Consider the following 21,616-nt stretch of genomic DNA (forward strand, 5'->3'; position numbering starts at 1 on the left):
TGAATCGGCTTGGAGAGGCTCAATGCCAAAACAGCCATTAACTGGAAAATGTTTATTTGATGTCTATAACCACAAGTAAATAGGAATGTTCTTCTTAGACTAAGATATTTATAAAATATAAATTTTCAAAATTGCTAAAAAGAGTTTCAAACTATTACGATTTCATGATATAATCATATATTTAATATATTAAGCATTTTTTATTTAAAATTAAAGTTAGTGACTAAAACATACTTTTTAATATTCTCTACTCTCACCTTTAGTAGTAATTAAACACCCCTGCGCCAATATTTAAAGGACACTATTTTAAGCTATACTCCATCGTAACTTTTTTTTGGCAATTTTCATATTTCTTGAAAGCATTAATTGGTTTTCCGTAGACAAATTCCAAGAACAGAGTAGCTTAACATTTTTTTAGAGTAGCATAACATGGTTAAAGATTCTAACACAACAGTTGCAAGCGACTGATAAACACACAGTTTACTCTAGTTCTCTGATACATCATACATCAAACAAGAAGCTCTACTCTTTGTAAGTGTTTTTTTATTTTCATATCTTGTAATTCAATAAATGCGATGTTCCATCAAGACCTTTCTCAATGTATCCCTTTGAGTACTAAGGTACAGTGAACTCTCTGTATTTTGGTGGGTTTTCTTCAGACACAAGCTCTTTGATTGGTCCGTAAACTGTTGAATTCGGAATCATACTCGAGCTGAAAAAGCACGCTACTGATATCCTCGGTCCAACTTTGTTTGCAAGCACCCTATGCTCCACACTTTTGAACTTGTCGTTCGTCATCAACTACACAAACGTAAAAGTTAGAAACTAATTCAGTGCATCTCTCGCAAAAACCTTTGCTCTTTTGGGTTGTGTGACACACGAAGACCACCGTTTCGTGAAGCTCTTTTTGTGTTAAGAGATTGTAAGTTATTTATATAAGCTTATAAACTATTATAATAACTATTAATGTTTAATAAACTTCATACTTGCTTTATAAATCATTAATAAAAATTATAAATTTCCAAAATATAAATTCAATTACATTTTCTAAAAAAAAATGGATATTTACTTTTTTTTTTTTTTTGGAAACATTAAAAACAAAAAGGAAAGACATCCTATTTAAAACAAGGATTTAGTGCATCTTAATAATTAATCTCACGATAAAACCCTTTTTTTTTCTTTCTCTAGGTCTTCTTCTCTCTCGACCAAACGATGGCGCCCCTATCCCGTAAGACTTCTCTCACTTTCTCTTCCTCCAAATTGTTTATTGCAATTTGATTCTGTTTTATATGTTGTTTGGTTTTTATAGGGTTGCTTTTTTTCTGGATTTGTTGAGGATTTCAATGATTTAAAACTATAGTACATCTTCTTGTTCAAAATTTTTATCTGTTGGTTTGTTTTGGGTAAACTATTGTACGATCTAATAAATTATACTAGCCATGATGCTTCGTATGGCTTATGCCTTGGTTTGGTGAAACATTGCAGTGCTTGACATGCGTGAAATATGCGTCTTATGGAACGTCGAGGAATGCCCAAACTGAGACAAAAGATTTCAGGGTGCGGTTAATGCCTTCTTGGCTTATACTGATACCCAACCTTCGCCTGAGTTGATGGATGGGATGCCGACCTTCCTAACCAAAGGTACAATCTAATTTTAACTACCCTCTTCACACTCTTTCTCTTTTTATAACTTGTTTATGATCTCTTTTTTCCAGGAGATAAAGATACAATAGCTAATGTACATACTTCATTCACACCTTACAGTACTTCTAGAGATTTTGTTGGTCAACAAATGTACTGTTTTATTTTGGTTTGTCTTTGAATGGGAAATATTCTGTTTTTAGCTACAAGCGTTGGTTAATTCAAATGATGCTTCTTGTATAATATTTGTTGTGATATGTTGTATGAGAGCTGAGATTTTCATAATTGTGTTGGTTTTAATTATATAAAGATGGATCATATGCTTCTGATTCGGCTTCTCTTCTTTTGGCAACCAGCTGGGAGCTGGAGAATGTCAGTCAAGAATTGTTAGCAGCTAATGATGCCAGAGTCAAGCAGATGATGCTATAACGAGATTGGCTGCTATCCACGCAGAGAAAGTGGACCATCTTGACATCGGAGTTGATACGGTTGAAGGCTTTGCTTGAGGAAACCATCTCCAACAAGAAGCGGGAGATACTTGTTTTGAAAAGAGAGGTTAAGGAGCTAGAGATGATCGTTGAGAGGCTTAAGGCTGACGAGCCATTCGTGACCGCTGTTATATTAGATCTTGAAAACAACTTGCACATTTATCCCACCCAAAAACGACTTGCATATACTTTTTTTGGTGTAAATGTTAAGATTCATACCAAAGCTTTTCAAGTTTTTTACAGAATTGTTGCACAAGCAACGTATTTGAAGAAACAACAGAGAGGTTACAGGGAGAGAAGACATAGATTAAAGGAAATTACTCAAGAAACAGCTGCTAGCTGTAGGGATCGATGAACCAGAAGTATAACTGAAGGAGTGAGCACGCTTGAGGTCGCGTTGCCGGACAGCTCAGTAAGCGGTCACGAATGGCTCGGTCCATAGATCACAAGGTCTTACTTCCGAAGCTAATAGAACCGAACCAGTGTTTTCGCCACCTTGTTTGTTATCACATCACTTCGAGCTACCGTAGATATGTTTTCTTTTTTGGTTTCCAGATCTAGTTTTTGGGTTAAAAAAAGAAATTAATCATTTGATTTAATAGAGAAGAAGATAGAAGAATAAACAAGAAGAACGAAGAAAAAGAAAAACCGCAAAGAAGTAGAGAAGAAAAGAAATTACAGAGAGGATGAGAAGCAGAAAAAATCACAGAGGAAGAGAGAAAAAAGAAGTCAGCCGTCGTAGAGAAGAAGAGAAAGAAAGAAAAAAAAAAGAATTAAGTAAACAGAAAATGAATCACAAATATTTAGGGATAGTTTTAGAGGGTAAAAAGGTAATTAACTTATTTTCGCATTAAAAATAATTCAAAACAATAATGATTTTAGACGAGGTCCTGTGGAGATTGTCATATGAGATAAAGGGGTATGAGAGGAGATGATTCCAATCGTCTGAAGGTCTTACTTCCGAAGCTAATAGAACCGAACCAGTGTGCTTTTGTGAAAGGGCGACTCATGTTGGAGAATGTACTTCTGGCCACTGAACTGGTCAAGAATTACCACAAAGACTCGATTGGAGCTCGTAGTGTACTGAAACTGGACATATCAAAAGCCTTTGACACGGTCCAATAGTCATTTATTGAGGACACGCTTCGAGTGATGCATATACTAGAGCAATTTATTCACTGGATACATGTCTGCCTGTCCACTGCTGCTTTTTCCATATCAGTACTCAATGGTGAACTAGAGGGATTCTTCCCTAGTGCGAGGGGCCTGAGACAAGGCTGCACCCTATCTCCGTATCTATTTGTTATCGCCATTAATGTACTCTCTCTGGCGCTAAACAAATCTTCTGCAGCAGGTAATATCGGTTACCACCCAACTTGCGCTCAAATCAATCTTACTCAGTTGAGCTTCGCAGACGATATCATGGTATTCACTGATGGTGAGCCTAGCTCCTTACAAGGCATATTCTCTGTCCTAAACGAGTTTGAGAGCTGGTCAGGTCTTGCTATAATCCCAGCCAAGTCGGCCATTTACATGGGAGGAACAGTTCACCAATGCTTCCTTGATGAGGTGAGCCGACTAAACCTCCCAATTGATACTCTTCCGATACAGTATCTGGGTCTCCCCTCACGACCAAGTCAATGACACGGGATGACTATGAACCTCTTATAGATCGTATCCGATCTAAATTTATTTCCTGGATGAGCCGATCCCTACCCTATGCTGCGCGACTGCAACCCATAAATTCGGTGATTGTAAGTACTACGAACTTTTGGAGCTCTGTTTTTAGGTTACCGAAGCGTTGTCTTGAAACGATCGAGATCATGTGTAGTGCTTTTCTCTGGTCTGGCACGCCAACTCTAGCGGGAAAGCCAAAGTGGCATGGGACGAAGTCTGTATGCCTAAGGAAGAGGGTTTGGGAATTTGACGGCTGGTTGATTCATCTAAAGTATTTTCCCTGAGTCTGATTTGGAGCCTTATCACAAATTCAGGATCCCTTTGGGTAGCTTGGACTCGAACAAACCTATTACATAATCAATGTTTCTGGGATGTAAAGGACACTCAAGCAGGCTCTTGGATATGGCGCAAACTTTTAAACTCCGCCATCAAGCAGCTATGTTCCTCAAGTCTGAAATTGGTAACAGAAAGGATACTCTGTTTTGGTTTGATAATTGGCTGAATATGGGAAAACTAATTGACACTGCAGGTGACTCGGGTACCATGTTGATGGGTTTAAACAGATATGCCACAGTCGCCGACGTGGCCTCGTCTGGGCAATGGAACATCAGAAGATGTCGCAGCTATCACCTACGGGCGATGATAGCTGCCATCAACTCTGTCCCACCCCAGGTAGAGGGCGCAGGCGGTGATCGTGTGCTTTGGAAACATGGAGAGGATAACTACAAATCTTAGTTCTCATCATCTAGAACATGGGATCAACTTCGAGTGCACGGAACTGCAGTTGAATGGAGCAAAGTTATATGGTTCTCGGAATCAATCCCTCGGTTCTCGTTCATGGTGTGGCCGACTGCGCGGAACATGCTTTCAACAGATGATCGAACTCGAGCATGGGGGAAATCCAGGATAGGCTGTGTGGCGAGCCTGATGAAACCCGCGACCACCTCTTCTTCGCCTGCCTGTACTCTTATACCGTCTGGACCGACCTCACTGGATATCTCCTTCCTCGGCCTAGCCCGGACTGGAACATCACCATGAACACACTGCTATCTCCCCAACGTAACAAGGTTGACTCCTGCCTGCTTCGGCTGGCCTTTCAAGGATCAGTCTACTTACTTTGAGAAAACGCAATAGACGAAGCATAACAATTCGTGGAACTCGCCGGCTCAGCTTGTGAAGTCGCTGGATAGGACCATACGAAACAGGATCTCCTCCATTCGACCAAGGAATACTGATTTTACTAGCTCTCTGATGCAGAGATGGCTTTGTAAGAAACTAAGTTAACGTATTGCATTTAAAACTTCAAAATTTCCGTATTGTAAACATTTTTCTTTTGTTGATATATAAATTTAACATTTCAACAAAAAAAAAAAAAAAAAAAATGATAAATTATATGATTCTATATATATATTAATAACTCTATAAATTAATAACTTTATATGATTCATTATATATATAATAACGAAAAAAGAAGAAAATATGATAACTTAGTTGACACTTGAAAGAAATAAGTTAAGGAAATATATTAAAAATGGAAATCTTAAGTGTCAAATAAAAAAGCACAACTCGTAAAAAAAACACAATAAATTATCAGATCTCTATAAATAAAAAAAATGAGAAATTATCACATCTTCATTAAAAACACACAAAAATTATCAAATTTCCATAAATAAAAAAAAAGAAAAATATCAGATTAATTCCATTAATAATGCACAATAAATTATAAAATTTCCATTTTTAATATATTTTCTGTGCTTTTTTTTTTTTTCTTTGTTTCTCATATACTATTATATTTTCGAGAAAAAAGGTACTATATGTCAAGTAATATATATATAATACTCTCATGCCTAACCCTAACAAATTGCTTTATATTCTCTCTCTTGCTTCAAACGATCTCATCGCCAGCCCTAATTTTTTTTTTTTTTTTTGATTCTCTCGAGTTCTTCATATCTGAACCATGCCAAGTGTCTGGGGTAAGATATTTTGTCTCTAGCTCTTGTCTCTCCATCTCTGTCTCTTCTTTCAGGTGATATCTAATCGTCCATAATGTTTGTTTGTTTATTTTGCGTGCAGGGAAGAGGACACACTTATTGTGGAAAGCCGACGGATGGCTCCCCGACAAGTATGAGGAACCTGGTTTTACTTGTCTGTCTCTCGGTTTATCTGTTTCAAGAAGGGGTTTTTCTAATGAACATATTACAGTTTACGGTAACTCGGACATATTCTCGGAAGACTTGGAACATGAGTATTTCTTGCGTCCTGAATGCGACTATATTTTAAGATTTTCGAAAGAAGAGGCACATCAAATAAACTATATGATGTTAGTGGATGCTGTTTTAATGGCTTCACACGATGACGATCACGTATCCCCGTTGGTGATCATCACAAAATTGGCACAAGACACAGAGATGATCTGTAGGGTGCTTGCTTCTTTGACAAGCAGAGGCTTCCCTGTTTTATTTGCACTGCCTGAAGCACCACAAAGTAATTTTGGAATCACTGTATCCTCCAATGTGGTTCTTGGGCCTGAGAGAATCCCAGTGTTGCTTTGTCCACACCTATTTGACCTACTTGACCACCTAGAGCATGAGGAAGAAGATGAAGATGTAAAGCATAGCCAGAGATATTTTATTGAGCTCCCACCTCCCGATGCCCATACCAAAGTTTCTCCATGCCTCAGGGTGTTGAAACATGCGTCTTCTGGGATGTCTCTGATTACCCTCTCCCTCTCGGTCTACAACTCCCTGTGTTTTATGAGAATATCTTTATCAGCTGTTCGTGCTCTTGTTCCTTGTCCTTGTGGTGGTATCTCAATCTATGCCTATGTTGACAATGACGAGTTTGACTATGAAGATGCCCGAGTCTTAATCACCGTGGTACGCAATTCTCCAGCCGACAAATTTTCAAGATTGGCTAAGATGACAATGGACTTTCTTTTGTGGTCAATTGACAATCCTGCTGATCCTCACGGTACTAGAGGCCCTAATTTGCTCTTAATCTCGAAACTCTTGCAAGACGACGAATTGAACTGCCTGCATAAACTTGATAATTTGAGTACTAACGGTCACAATGTTTTCTTGACATCTGAAAAAATCCCACGAAAAGTGAATTATGTTCATTTATTGTCTTGGCAAGACCTATCAGCAGTTGGAAAGCTCAAGAGCAGAGAGGATACTCATTACTAATTTTCTGTGTGGTTCTTTGTCTTGTTTTAACTCCAAACTGCTTAATTTCTCTCTTTTCAATGAATGTTTACTTGGATTCAAATAAAAAAAAACTTTTTTTTCAATGAGTGTGACTTGTTTGAGTTTCTGTAAGCCTTACAAATAAGTTGACCGATGGAGATGTCTCGTGGAGCAAGTACTTTAACTCTCGATGATCTCCCAGTATTACCCTCTCTTTTTTGGCATACCGCATCCACAAGACCAAAAAGACTATGTTATTATGGGTTGAGGAAATAGATTTCCAAAATTTGATTTCAAACCTAGAAGGCAGCATCTATATGAACCAACACTAACTAGAGTAGGATATTTTTTTGTAGCCTGCACTTTAGAATTTAGAAACTATAAACTCTTAACACTGAATAAAAAATATTAAATGGGTCATTTAAACCCCCAAGAGCCACTCTCAAAGACAACCCTATGAGCTTCCACTTCACTGCATGGCCAACATCTCGTAAAATATCACTTCTTTTGACCATCGTTTATATCAAAAGAAATTAGATGTACTAAATCGAGATTTCATGATTCTCCTGATAAAGCTGTGTAGAAAACTAAACTATAACTGGAAAATTATCAATTTTGCTGCAAAATTTAAAGGCAATAATAATAGGATCATGAAATCTCGATTTGAAGTTGAATCTCTGCATAATTTAAAAAATAATAGTAGTAGTAGCTCTCTCTCCACTGTTCATGTCTCTATCTTTGGTCTCTTTGAAATAGGGTTCAATCTATCTTCTTTTACAAGCAAACTCCTAAAAGCAGAGCTTAAAGCAGAGGATGTCACCAGTGAGGCTCTCAACAGATTCAAAGCCTGATTCTCAAAGTAAAAGAGAATCAACAGTTTTGTCTTCTTAACTGGTCAAAAAAAAGAAAAGAAAAAAGGTTTTAGTTATATATAATACCTCTGCATTGCTGATGCTAATGACTTGCACCTCAAGATCATCAGCTTGAATCTTCAACTTCTTCAGTAAATTAAATGTTGAGCTAGACTTCTTAGGTGTAACGATCAGATAATCTGACACCGTAAATTTTGTCCCTCTCTTCACAAACCCAGTACCATCTTTTGGCTTATGATCAGATTTTGGATCCACAAAAGTCATGTATTATTTTGTTGTTTTGTATAAAAAAATGATTAGTAAGCTTTTTTTTTTTTTATACAAAATGATTAGTAAGCTTGTTAAATGTTTTATATCTTTGCTGTTTTTTTAACTAGTGATGGTTGTTTATTTAAGTCGGAATGATAAAAGATTCATCTCATTAATAATAAACTAAAACCTTCGAAAAGTCAGAAGCATGAAAATGGGATTAAAGAACAGGGGAAACATGGTAGAAATGGGTGGACAATGTGGATTATTTTTTTTGGCAGATGATCGATCAGCTTAGGAGGATTGACATTGATTTGACTTTCTGTTTCTTCCTTTGGCTTCTTAGAAGTTGGGTTTCACAAACTGGTTCCTTCTTTGGCGTCTTTGCAATCAAATCGCCTAAAGCAGTGCTCAAAGCACATGAAGTCACCAATGAAGCTCTCAACAAATCCACAGCCTGTTTCATAAACACAGCACAGATTTCATCAAAAGTTGCATTCCAACAAAGTGTAGAGAGAAGAAATATCCGGGATAAAACTAAAAGCATTACATACCTCTCACCTCTTGCTGATGCTGATTTCTTGAGAAACAACTTCTTCTGCGTTAGTCTGCAACTTTATCAATGCCCATATCCACAGCACTTGTATAGAGGTTATTAAAACAGCCAACAGCTTTTTTATGCTTCTTAAGCAATTTGGTTAATGTACCCATTGGCAAAGTTAGAAAGCTGAAGAGAACATCAACAAAATCTTTACCGGCCTCAGCCAGAACAACCTTGTCTTCTCTTCATCGATGACAAGTCTCAGATAGACCTTTTGTAACATCCCGGGCCCGGCCCAAAAGGAAACTCAAGTGCAGGAGGTCCAAGGAGAAGAAACCCTAGACATAACCCCTCCCATTGCTTATAAAAGGAGAAGTTTCCCTAGGGTTCAGCCACAAGAGAGACAGCAAGCAAGCCCTGCCTGAGCAGAACCCCGCCGCCGCCTCCGTCTCAAGCCGCCGCCGCCTCCGTCTCAAGCCGCCGCCGCTCCATCTCCGGCGAAGCCAGCCGCCAGCCGCCCGCGAAGCCCTAGCCGCCGCAACCGAGCTCCTAGCCGCCGCCTCCTTGATTCAGTTTCGTGCAAGCAACTGAGATCTGAACCCTAAAGGTAAAACTAAGATCTCTAGCTCTAAGTCATTGGAAAATGACAGATTCTAAACCCATCTCTCTCTTGTGTGAGTCCGATTCTCAAATCAGATCTCGAGAAGTGACTGTTCCCCAAACCTAGATCCAGATCTACTTCTGCAAAAAGCTAAGTGAGGACTTGGCTGTGAACTTGCCTCATGTTGAGTAACCAATGGGACTTAGTCCTTTGTTAATCAGTTCTAGATATTGTGTGTATGTGTGATGTGATATGTGATTGATCTTGTCTAGACGATAGTACGTGTTGAAGTGATAAGAACGTAGGCATGTTACGGTGGTCAAGAATATGATGATAAGGTGTTGAGACGTGTTGTGAATGATAAGTGAAAGATGTAAGAATAAGTACGAATAAGGGATCATATAGAGAGTCTAAGGAAAGTATGTGGGGTAGTAGTCCACGCTAGGTATCCATAGGAGATGTGGCCAATCCACAAGAATATGGAAGCACCCATAGGAGATGTGGCCAATCCACAAGATATGGAGTAGAAACCTAGTTGGGGCTACCCACTGATGAAAAGGAAGAAAAGATGAAAAGGATGTGCATTGTAGGGTCTTTAGTTCATGTCGGGTAGTATGGGTTTCTGTGTAATAGATCTTATTAGCTCATGACTTGTGATTGTTTGTTCTTCCTGAGTTGAGCTCGTGGGTTCCTAGAACCTACCCTCACTGAGTATTATGTACTCACCCCTCTTTTTACAGGTAGGGCCGAGAGGGAGCGGGAGTAGATGTCCGTATGGTGCAAATGTTTTCTCGAGTCTTTCATTTATGACTCCTTTCTTTCAACCATTTCTTCTTAAGTTTTTATTCGACATTTCAGTTTTGTTAAGTTTGGTTTTATGTAAGACAAATTTGAGTTTTAATAAGAGTTTTGAACGAAAAGTTTGGGGTAAAGCATTTGATAAGGTTCATCGGGCCAAGGCCGTTACACCTTTGCTTCCCCAGAACTTTCAGCCATTGTCGCCCTTTTGGAGGTAAGAATATGGAAAAAGAGAAGAAATACTTTAAAGAATAAAGAGGAAGAATAAAAATAGTAACAACCCTTAGAGTTTCCCCATTTAGAACAGTGTGGGGAAGCTAATATAAACAGTTTAAGACAGTCTTTAAGTATGACATTGAATACCAGCAGCCCTTTAATCTTCCCCCTTGTAGCGTGCACTTTATATTCAGAAACTTTTCATTTATACGTATTATTACACACCAGTAACCAATTTTATGAGAGTATAAACTCTTAGAGCATCTCCAAAAAGACACTCTATTTAGAGTTTCTAAAACTTCATATTTGAAGTTTAAGGTAGTCTTCTCCTAAATCAAACTTCAAACTAAATTTCAAAAGTATTTATATTTATATTATAGTATTTATATTTATGATACTTAATTTAAATTCATACAAATTTAAAAATACATAGCACATATATAAAAAAATTATAGAAATATTAATTAACAAAATAATTCAGTAAATATAAAATTTTACATAGAAATACCTAGTTAAATATAAACTACATGTAAAATACCACATTAATGTATAAAACTATTTTTCGTAATATTTTCAGATATGATCAATTAGTGCATTTGTTAAGTTTTTTTTAATATTATTGTTATCTAAATCTAGTTTTGAAAAATGCTTATCTTAAAGTTTTTTTAATTTTATTTGTAAAATTAAAACTACAAAAGCAAATTTGAAATATTTCTTAGTTATAAAGTTTTTAAGGATTAAAAGATAAAACGACAAAATATTTAAGAATCATAAATGTAATATGTAAATATAAGGACCAAAATGCAATGAAAAATATGAAACTTCGAATTTGAAGTTTTGATTAGTGTCTCTCTATATTTAAAGTTTTATTATTCAAAATTTGAAGTTTCTTTTTTTGAGAGCAAAAAACTTCATATTTGAAGTTATAGAAAGTCTTTTAGAGATGCTTTTAACACTGAATAAAAATATTAACAAGTCATTTAAACCCCCAAGAGGCCAAGAGCCACTCTTAAAGACAACCCTTTGAGCTTCCACTTCACTGCATGGCCAACATCTCGTAAAATATCACTTCTTTTAGCCATCGTTTATTTCAAAAGAAATTAGATGTGCTAAATAGAGATTTCATGATTCTCCTGATAAAGCTGTGTAGAAAACTATACTATAAGTGGAAAATTAGCAATTTTGCTGCAAAAATTTCAAAAGGAAAGGCAATAATAATAGAAAAAACCAAGTCAATGTGGTGGCAAGCAGATGAAGTTTAATCTCTGCATAATTTAAAATCAATAATAGTAGTAGCAGCTCTCTCTCCACTGTTCATGTCTCTATCTTTAGTCTCTTTGAAATAGGGTTCGATCTATCTTCCTTCAGAAGCAAACTCCTAAAAGCCGAGCTCAAAGCAGAGCATGTCACCAGTGAAGCTTTCAACAGATTCAAAGCCTAATTTTTCAAAGTAACAGAGAAAATCACAGTATTGTCTTCTTAACTGGCCAAGAAAGAAAGGAAAAGGGTTTAGTTAGTTATATATACCTCTGCACTGCTGATGCTAATTACTTGCACCTCCATATCATCTGCTTGACCCTTCAACTTCTTCAGTATACTAAATGTTGAGTTAGACTTCTTAGCTGTAACGATCAGATCATCTGTCACAGTAAACTTTGTCCCTCTCTTCACAAACCCAGTACCATCTGTCATCTGATTTTGGATCCACAAAAGTCATGGGACGGCTACTATATGTTAGTCAAACTGAAGCTCTCAGATAAATAGTAATATATGTAATTATATATATGATAATTAAGAATATAAACATAATTTATTTTATTGATATGATCTTCATATTTAAAATGTTGATTTTAGTAAATTAATATTTTATTTCAAGTAGAAAGTTATGTTTCATTTTTATCAAATTAAATAAAACAAAACTTTAACCTTTTTAAAAATATATATATATATGTGCTACTATTTAGTTATTTATAATATTATGGATTACAAATTTTATTATTTTTATTGTATAAAACTATTATAATGATTGACTTAATATGTTTACTAATGTTTTATATAGTAATAGAAAAAAAAAAGAAAAAAAACTATTTGAAATATGTTCAATTATATAAAATTCAATATCTAGTCAAATTAGTAAAATAGCTTAAAAGATATATAAATTTATGTTTTTTTGTATAAAACCGAATAAACAAAAAATCGACAGTATATAAACTGAACCAAACTAAATTGGTTTTAGTATAGTAGATACTTTTTAGAAACTGAAATACTGAAAAACCAAAAAAAATGGAACCAAACCGGACCCCTAGTATTTGTGCAAAAAATATTAAAAGAGGGACGCCAACTTAATTTCCACACAAATGAATTCTGGAGCAGAGAAAAGAACTCTATGGGCTTACCACTTTCACTGGACTCTTTAGCCCTCGGGAACAGACAGCCCGTTGAGTGTCGACGCCGTTTTGCCTGGAGCTCCGTTCTTGTCATGTAGAGCACTAGTCTTCAACTCTCCCTTGTCTCTCTCAAGGCCAGAAGAAATGGTTGCTCACCGCTTATTACCTTCAAGAATCCTCCTTTGCTCCCGCGTTAAAACTACCCCTCACACTCGACTTAAACCTCTCAAAACCTTGTCAACATCTCCCGAATCCGAAACAACCCCATCCTCCTCTGATCCATACTTGGTGGACAAACTATGTTTCAGTTTAAACCAAGCTAATAACAACAACAACTCAGCGACAGCGGCTTCTCTGCGTAACCACCTGATTCGACTAAACCCTCTATCCGTCGTCGAGGTTCTGTACCGTTGCCGCGACGACTTAACTCTAGCTCAAAGGTTCATCCAACAATTAAGTTTACACCTTCCCAATTTCAAGCACACGTCTTTCTCTCTAAGCGCAATCATCCATATCCTAGTAAGGAGCGGAAGGCTATCCGATGCGCAGAGCTGTCTTCTCAGGATGATTAGGAGAAGTGGCGTCTCCAGAGCAGAGGTTGTGAGCTCATTGGTTTCCACTTACAGTAACTGTGCCTCCAATGATTCCGTTTTCGATTTGTTGATTAGGACTTACGTTCAGGCTAGAAAGCTAAGAGAAGCTCACGAGGCTTTCACATTGCTGAGAAGCAAAGGCTACACGGTCTCTATAGATGCGTGCAACGCTCTTTTAGGAAGCTTGGTGAGGCTCGGGTGGGTTGAATTGGCTTGGGGTGTTTATCACGACATTTCTCCGAGTGGAATTAATGTCTACACTCTCAATATAATGGTTAATGCGTTGTGCAAAGACGGTCAAATGGATAAAGTCGGATCCTTTTTATCGCAAGTGCAAGAGAAGATGGGTGTTTATCCTGATATCGTTACCTACAACACGTTGATTAGCGCTTACTCTAGTAAAGGCTTTATGGAAGAGGCGTTTGAGTTGATGGACGCTATGCCCAGCAAAGGGTTTAGTCCTGGTGTTTATACTTACAACACTGTGATTAATGGTCTCTGTAAGCATCGGAGATACGAGAGAGCTAAGGAGGTTTTCGCTGAGATGTTGGAATCTGGTTTGAGTCCTGACTCTACTACGTATAGATCGTTGCTGATGGAGGCTTGTAAGAAGGGAGACGCGGTTGAGGTAGAAGAGATTTTCAGTGATATGAGGTGTAGGGATGTTGTTCCTGATTTGGTTTGCTTTAGCTCGGTGATGAGTCTTTTCGCTAGGAGTGGAGATTTAGACAAGGCGTTAGTGTTTTTCGATTTTGTCAAGGATGCTGGTTTGGTTCCTGATAACGTGATCTACACAGTTCTTATCCAAGGGTATTGTAAGAAAGGTATGATCTCCGAAGCTATGGATTTGAGAAACGAAATGCTTCGGCGTGGTTGTTGTATGGATGTTGTTGCCTACAACACCATTTTGCACGGCTTATGCAAACGGAAGATGTTGGGTGATGCGGATAAGCTCTTCAGAGAGATGACAGAAAGGGGTTTGTTTCCAGACTCCTACACTCTAACCATACTTATCGATGGACACTGTAAGCTCGGGAACCTGCAGAACGCAATGGAGCTTTTCAAGAAGATGAAAGAAAAGAGGATCAGACTCGACGTTGTGACGTACAACACGCTGTTAGATGGGTTTGGTAAAGTAGGCGATATCGATACAGCGAAAGAGATATGGACAGATATGGTATCAAGAGAGATACTACCGACTCCTGTATCTTACAGCATTATGGTTAACGCGCGCTGTGCAGCAAAGGCCATCTCCCTGAAGCGTTTCGGGTATGGGATGAGATGATGAGTAAAGGTGTGAAGCCAACGGTCATGATTTGTAACTCTATGATAAAGGGCTATTGCCGGTCTGGTAATGCCTCGGATGGAGAAAGCTTTTTGGACAAGTTGGTCTCTGAAGGTTTTGTGCCGGATATCATCACTTACAACACGTTGATATACGGTTATGTTAGAGAAGAAAACATGAGTAGAGCTTTTGGTTTGGTGAAGAAGATGGAGGAGGAGAAGCAAGGGGGAGGATTACTAGTGCCTGATGTGTTTACGTACAATTCGATCTTACATGGGTTTTGTAGACAGAATCAGATGAAAGAAGCTGAGGCTGTGTTGAGGAAGATGATTGAGAGAGGTGTGAATCCTGACAAGTCAACGTATACTGCTCTGATAAATGGATTTGTTTCTCAAGATAACTTAACGGAGGCGTTTCGGTTTCACGATGAGATGTTGCAGAGAGGATTCTCCCCTGATGATCAATTCTGATGCTCAATTCCTGTTGTGGTTTACTGCTGCAAGTTGCAACTCACGTAAGCTGAGGAAGGGGACCACTGGAGACAATACACATTCCATTACTACTCTCCTCTCACTTTCTTCCGAGTCAAGACAGAGAAATGAGACAGAGTAAGGTGTCTGAACGTGGCAACTGATTATAAATGCATTCTTTCTGTTTTTGGACAAACTCTCACTAGTATACACCAACGTCTCCTCTTGTTCACAATTGAAAGAGAAAAAGGACAAACTGCATTGAATTTGTTCAATAATTCAAGATCTTAATTAATACATATTGTAAATGATTCTACATGTGAAAACTTATCTCACCAAACTTGCCACTAACAAACAAAGCGAAGGACACAAGAATTTAATACAAACACAGAGACTTCCAAAAATTCTATTAAAAGAAAACACGAAACTACTTCTTGCCTTGTTCATCAACAACAGCGGCAGCTTTTATCACGACAATATCTGATTTGCCATTAGCACATTCCTCAGGAACCACTGCCATTGACCGCCTATTACCGCATATTGTCCAAAGGTATAACGCTAACATCGCTCCTAGACTTCCACAAACCGCACCCAGAACCAATGCACCAAGCATTCTCCAAACACACTTGCTCTTCTTCCCCTTCACTTCCACCGTCTTCACCTCCTCCTTAACAGTCTTGGAAACTGCGTTTGGATCAAGCGGCTGCGAGTGAATCCTCATCGAGGGATGTCTCATCCCAAAGCTCCATGAGTGGAGATAATGTGGCTTGGAAGAGTTTCCATTAGAAGAGGTCAAACCCACCATGAAGTTCTTTCCTTTCCATAGCTTAGCCAAGTCTACTGAGTAAGACACGAATGGATCTACAGGCTTTAAGGCAGTAGAAACACTCAAACGAACCTCTACTCTCTTTGAGCTCGCCTCGTAATCAATCCAGCAATTCAATCTCTTCTCTCCGTTGAAATGGCCATCAAAAGATGATAAGTTTCTAATTTTAGCAGATTCAGGTCTACCAACTAAGATCCCCACACGGTTTCCTCTCTTGGAGATACCAAACTCAACAGCAACAATCTCCTTTTTCAATAAGAAACCTAGACCTGAGGAAGCGTTATCCTTCCTACCAAACAGCCTAAGATCCAAACCACTTGGAACCATTACAAAAGCCAGGACACTCCCAATCTCTTTGGAGGGCATGGTGAAGGAGAAACTAGTCGAGAGTGAACCTGGAAAGCTTCTCCCTTTAGTAGTACCTTGGAAGAGTTTGATGGGTTTCATGTAAATGACTCGCCCTTGGCTCCGACTCACTGAGCCAGTCAGCTGAATCGACGAACCTCCACCACCAACGAGCTTCGAATCTCCAAACAGAGCAATATTCTTGTCAAAGCTCGGAGATTTCGCAAACCCATCAAAGGAAAACGAGGAATTTGCATCTGCGGCAGCAGCCATAGTTTCGAAGCTGATGACCAGCAGAAAAGCTAGGGTTTTGAAAACCGCCATAGCTGAAATTGAAAATGGGGAGCTTTGAGGAATCTAGAAAGGAGCTTTTCTTTTTTACTTCTTTCTTCAGCTTCCGATGAAAGGAATTTCTAGGATTCGTGAATGAGTTGCAGTTTTCAAGAGTGGTAGAAATTAAATAGAATTTAAAGACATCTTCTACTGGGAGAAGGTGAACTTTGGTTCGCTATCTTTCACGCTCGGTAGTTGCTGAATCAGTGAAATTCAATTAATGCCATCTCTGTTCTTAATCCCCCCCCCACCACCAGTACTTCTTACTTCTCTCTTCCCTTACCCCCATGGTCTAGATTGTGACATTTTAGGCCCACTTCTTCTTTCTTTTAATAATCCTTCCAATAATCAACATTGATCGGGTAACGATGTAGGATTTAACAAATGGCTGTCTTAGAGCATCTTTTAACCCCGGATGCTTAAATAGGTGCTAATGAAGTTTTAATATTAAATTTAATGGTTAGTGGGGTTAAGGATCTTTGTTAAGGTGCTCTCATTTTATGCAGTCCAATGGAGAGTTTTTAAGTTGGGGTTCTTAATAAAAAAAAAAATTTTAAAAAATTCATTTATTAATTATAATACATTAAAGGATAACATTAAAAACATAGAAATTTAAAATAAAAATGAAATAAGATTAGTACAATAACTGAGAAAAATTCGAAAACAAACTTCCAAACTCAGTTGTTGTTTTCATCACGTCAAATTTATGCCATAAATGTTGAACCAAATCTTTTTTCAGTTGTTGATTTGTACGTGGATCACGAATTTGTCTTCAACGTCCCATCATATTGGTGAGCACTTCATGGAATTCTCTTTCAATATCGGGATCGACATGTGAACTTCCGGTATCTTATCCTTGTTGGAACTCTGAAACATTTCGCATGGTATATCCATCTCGTTCATCTTCTACTATCATATTATGAAGTATGATACATGCCTTCATAATTCCCAATTTTGGCTGTGTCCCAAAAAAGTGTCGGGTTTTTAACAATGGCAAAGCGAGATTGCAAGATTCCAAAAGCACGCTCGACACCTTTTCGGGCAGCTTCTTGTTTTTCAGCAAACAAAACCGCTTTCGGCCCTTGTGGCTCCCGAATAGATTGGATAAAAGTAGTCCATCTCGGATAAATACCGTCGGTGAGATAGTAAGCCAAATGATACTCCCTTCCATTCACAGTATAAGTGACTTGCGGAGCCCGACCTTGTATTATGTCATCAAAAACAGGTGAACGATCAAGAACATTGATATCATTTAAGGTACCTGGAGATCCAAAAAATGCATGTCATATCCAGAGATCAAAGGAAGCAACCGCCTCTAAAACAATTGTCGATTTTCCCGAACCACGTGCATATTGCCCTTTCCATGCGGTGGGACAATTCTTCCACTCCAGTGCATACAATCGATGCTTCCTATCATCCCGGGAAATCCACAGGACTCTCCAATTGCAAGTAGGCGTTCAAGATCAGCCGGTGTTGGTCTTCTTAGGTACTCGTCGCCGAATAAATATACTATTCCTTCCACAAAATGTTCCACACATAACCGAGTAGTAGAATCAGCGAGTCAGAGGTATTCGTCAACCGCATCAGCCGCAGTACCATATGCCAAGACACGAATGGCTGCTGTACACTTTTGTAGTGGAGAGAGACTAAGCCGGCCGAGAGCATCTCTCTTTGTCGAAAGAATTCAACTTCATTGGCGAGTCGATCAACAATGCGCATGAACAATGGCTTGTTCATTCTAAATCGCCGTCGGAATTGATTTTGTTGATATGTTGGAGTTTTACTGAAATAATCATTCCATAAACGTACATCGCCTTCTTCACGATTCCTTTCGATGTGAACTCGTTTTTTCCTTTTTTTCTTCCTTCTTCTTGTTGAATGTTCAAATTTTCAAAAGATTGAACAAATTCTTGTTCCATATATTACTCATAATATTGATCAAAATCTACTCCCTCAAAAGTGTTTTGAGAAGAAGAAGCCATAAATATATGATGAAAATGACTTAAAGTTTTTTTTTGTGCGGTTATTGGTGAGAGGGATATAGAACGAGAAGAAGGAGAACAATGTGATTATAGTGAGAGGGTGAATCAAAGCTTTAAACTGAACTGATGGTGAGAGGGATATAAGACGAGAAGGAGTAATGAGATTGTGAGAAAGAGTAATGAGATTGTGAATACAATACGAGAGTGAATCAAAGCTTTATCTAGAGATCAAGAAGTTTTGAATACACTTGTGACACATTCAAACAAATACAAAGTTGGTACTACAACAGAACTCGTGACACATACAAACAAATACATGTTGCTACTTCAAAGAACTTGTGACACAACAAGACAAAACTCAAGACAAAGCATATTCGTGACTTCTGAGTACAATCCTCACTGGTCCCATCAACAGGGGTACACTCTTTTGAACCTGCAAAACACGAGAAGAGAACATGAGACAAAGCATGAGAAGAACAGAGAACATAAAACAGTTGTATAATTATAGAAGAACATGAGATAGATCACGAGAAGAACATAGAAGATAACATGAAACAGCTTTATAATTATACAAGCACATAATTCAGAAACATACAATTACCGAGCATATTGCGACTTAAACCGAAATTGAAACCTTGATGAAAAACAGGGCATCACACCTTGATGAACAACATAACATGAAACCTAGAAAAACAGAACTAATTATTGAGCATCTCTGTTAGTAACTTCTGCTTGAGAGCTTCTTCAGCTTGAGAAAGTGTCTCTTTTTTGGAAATGAGACTGTCAAGCAAAGACATCTTCGAAACTCTCTCCTTAACTTGCCAAATCTTTCTCCCTAATAGCCAAATCTTTCTCCTTAACAGCCAAATCTTTCTCCTTAATAGAACACATGGTCTCAAACTGAGCAAGAGCCTGGTCTTCTGCTATACTTTTCTTACTACATACTCCTTTCGCAGCCTTAACACCAGGAGGACGTTTAGTTGGATCATCTCCGAGATTTGAAGGTGCTTGAGAGCTTTCAGATTGTGATCCATCATTATACTTTCTCTTCCTACCTTTTCCATCAACCTTCGAGTTACTAACTTCACACCATTTCTGGTCATTCCTCAGCTCCTCCCAAACATAGTGAAGATTAAACTTAATCTTATGGTCATTGTAGAAGATTTGGTGTGCCAGTTTAACAGTATCTGCCTCGTTCTGGCCACTGCTTTTCTGCCTTGTTGCTGCTGCATAAGCTCCACAGAACTTGCACACCAGATCATTCATCTTGTTGCTGAAATGCGTTTCCAGAAAGCATCTGCTCTCTGCTCATTGCAAACGACTGGGTCCTTGCTCGTGTTTAGCCATGCGCTAACGAGCACTAGATCATCTGTGACTGTCTATTTCTTTCTTTCTCTACGCTCTGTAGGTGAGTCTTCACAGAAGGATGAAGTTTGAGTAGGGAGTTGTGAAAAACTAGCATACGGATGGATAGTATCTTGTTGACTGTTCAACAAATCAACAAAATTGGATGTCTGATCCATTTCCTAACCAGTGAGGGAAGAGAGGAAAAAGAAATGTGTTTTGAAGATTAAAAACTAGAGAGAAAGGTTCGGTTTAAATAGAGGAAAAGAAAGAAGATCGACTTAGTTGGACAGCTAATTGCTTTTACTCTTCCATCTATCTAAGAATTTATTATCTACCACACAAACCTAACACGCATTCATCACAGTCATTAGTCAGAGTTAAAGTTATCTACCACTAACACAAGCATTCATCATAGTCATTATCAAAGCATTCATCACAACCACAGCCTAACTATAACCCATTTATTATCCTAATAAGTACTATGCATAAGAAAGCAATTAAGAAAAAACAACAAACCTATCTTTGCCTCCAACATCCCGCCTGTCTTTGGCTCCTCATTCTCCTCTTACCTTCCTCACATGATTTATCTACGCAAACCAAAGCAAACTTAATTATATACGTTACTGATTTCAGTTGTATAAACAACCTTAATTACCATTCTCAAATAACCAATACATGACACATGATTCATCAACTTGTTTGGACAAATAAAAAGAAAGATCTAACGAGATATCAGCAACAATACATGACACTATACAGTCCTCTCTGATCTTCAATACTTGTTTCAAGATTTACTAAACAATCAGACAAAACAATCACCTTTCATTAACTAAAAAATCAGAGAAACAATCGCCTTTCATTTACTAAACAATCACACCAAGCACACTAAACATTTAAGCAGCCTACAATTTTTGATCAAAGGCTAAAGCTTTACAATGACACACAAAACTTAACTACTATCACATGCATTCATGAATTGAAAGGAGAAATATGTCAATAGTTGTGAACTTATCTCCAACGGAGGAGACGCCGTCAACACGGACAGAGTCCTCGACCCTCACATGAAGTAGGAGGAATCTCCATGAGGAGCCAGACAGAATCCGTCCTCGGTAGCGATCATTGATCTGGCGGAGAAGACGACACAAGTGGAACGACGAGACTCTGTGAGAGAAAGAGAGTCGTCCTCGGTATCGGCGGAGATGGCGATGGAATTCCCGTGAGAAGCCAGAGACGTCGTCCGTCACCAGTTTCGATCCTTGATCAGATGAAGAAGACCCGACAAGTGAGACGAGACTTCGTGACGACAAGAGAGTCCTCGGTTTTGATCGTCAGTTTCGATCTTTGATCTGATGGAGAAGACCAGGCAAGTGGGAAAAGATGAGACTCCGGGAGGACAAGAGAGTCGTCATCGGTTTCGATCGTCGGTTTCGAGCAAGAAGGTGGAGGAATCTCTTCGATTTTGTTATTTTCTCTCGACGGACAAAACAAGAACACGGGAAAATCAGAGAAAGAGAAGAGAAGAAAAAAAAATAAAAGATAAAAGCATCTTTAAATACGGTCCACTGCTTACGTGACACGTGTTTTAAATCCCCATTAAATTCGATCACAAATTACCTAAGCTAAGCATCGGTTTTTGTCTTTCTTATTATTTTTCATTTAATTAAATCATTAGATTCCTCTAAGCTTTCCTTTAAATGTCCCGATAAACATGCTCTTAGAATCTAGACAAAAGAAATTAATGCTGATTTTAAGATTTTAAGATAGTGGAGATGAAATGATA

General features: G+C 38.2%; 2 protein-coding genes, 1 long non-coding RNA gene and 1 pseudogene across 3 annotated transcripts; 2 read left to right on the forward strand and 2 right to left on the reverse strand.

Annotated features, from left to right (window-relative positions):
* The first annotated feature begins 1,131 nt into the window (after window positions 1–1,131).
* Window positions 1,132–1,970, forward strand: LOC125602958. Its single transcript, XR_007335117.1, has 3 exons — window positions 1,132–1,228; window positions 1,486–1,641; window positions 1,716–1,970. It is a non-coding gene; the product is annotated as an uncharacterized LOC125602958 (long non-coding RNA).
* Window positions 1,971–12,613: 10,643 nt separating this feature from the next.
* Window positions 12,614–15,319, forward strand: LOC106433787 (annotated as a pseudogene).
* Window positions 15,246–16,760, reverse strand: LOC106433788 (L-type lectin-domain containing receptor kinase VIII.2-like). Its single transcript, XM_013874618.3, has one exon. It carries the CDS (start codon window positions 16,496–16,498, stop codon window positions 15,431–15,433), a length of 1,068 nt encoding a protein of 355 aa, XP_013730072.1. The 5' UTR covers window positions 16,499–16,760; the 3' UTR covers window positions 15,246–15,430.
* Window positions 16,761–19,302: 2,542 nt separating this feature from the next.
* On the reverse strand, window positions 19,303–19,755 carry LOC125602957 (glutathione S-transferase T2-like). The gene has a single exon (XM_048774280.1). The coding sequence runs from the start codon at window positions 19,753–19,755 to the stop codon at window positions 19,303–19,305; it is 453 nt and encodes a 150-aa protein (XP_048630237.1).
* Window positions 19,756–21,616: the final 1,861 nt, after the last annotated feature.

The sequence above is a fragment of the Brassica napus genome, unplaced genomic scaffold, assembly GCF_020379485.1.
Source record: "Brassica napus cultivar Da-Ae unplaced genomic scaffold, Da-Ae ScsIHWf_3051;HRSCAF=3852, whole genome shotgun sequence".
Lineage (NCBI taxonomy): Eukaryota > Viridiplantae > Streptophyta > Magnoliopsida > Brassicales > Brassicaceae > Brassica > Brassica napus.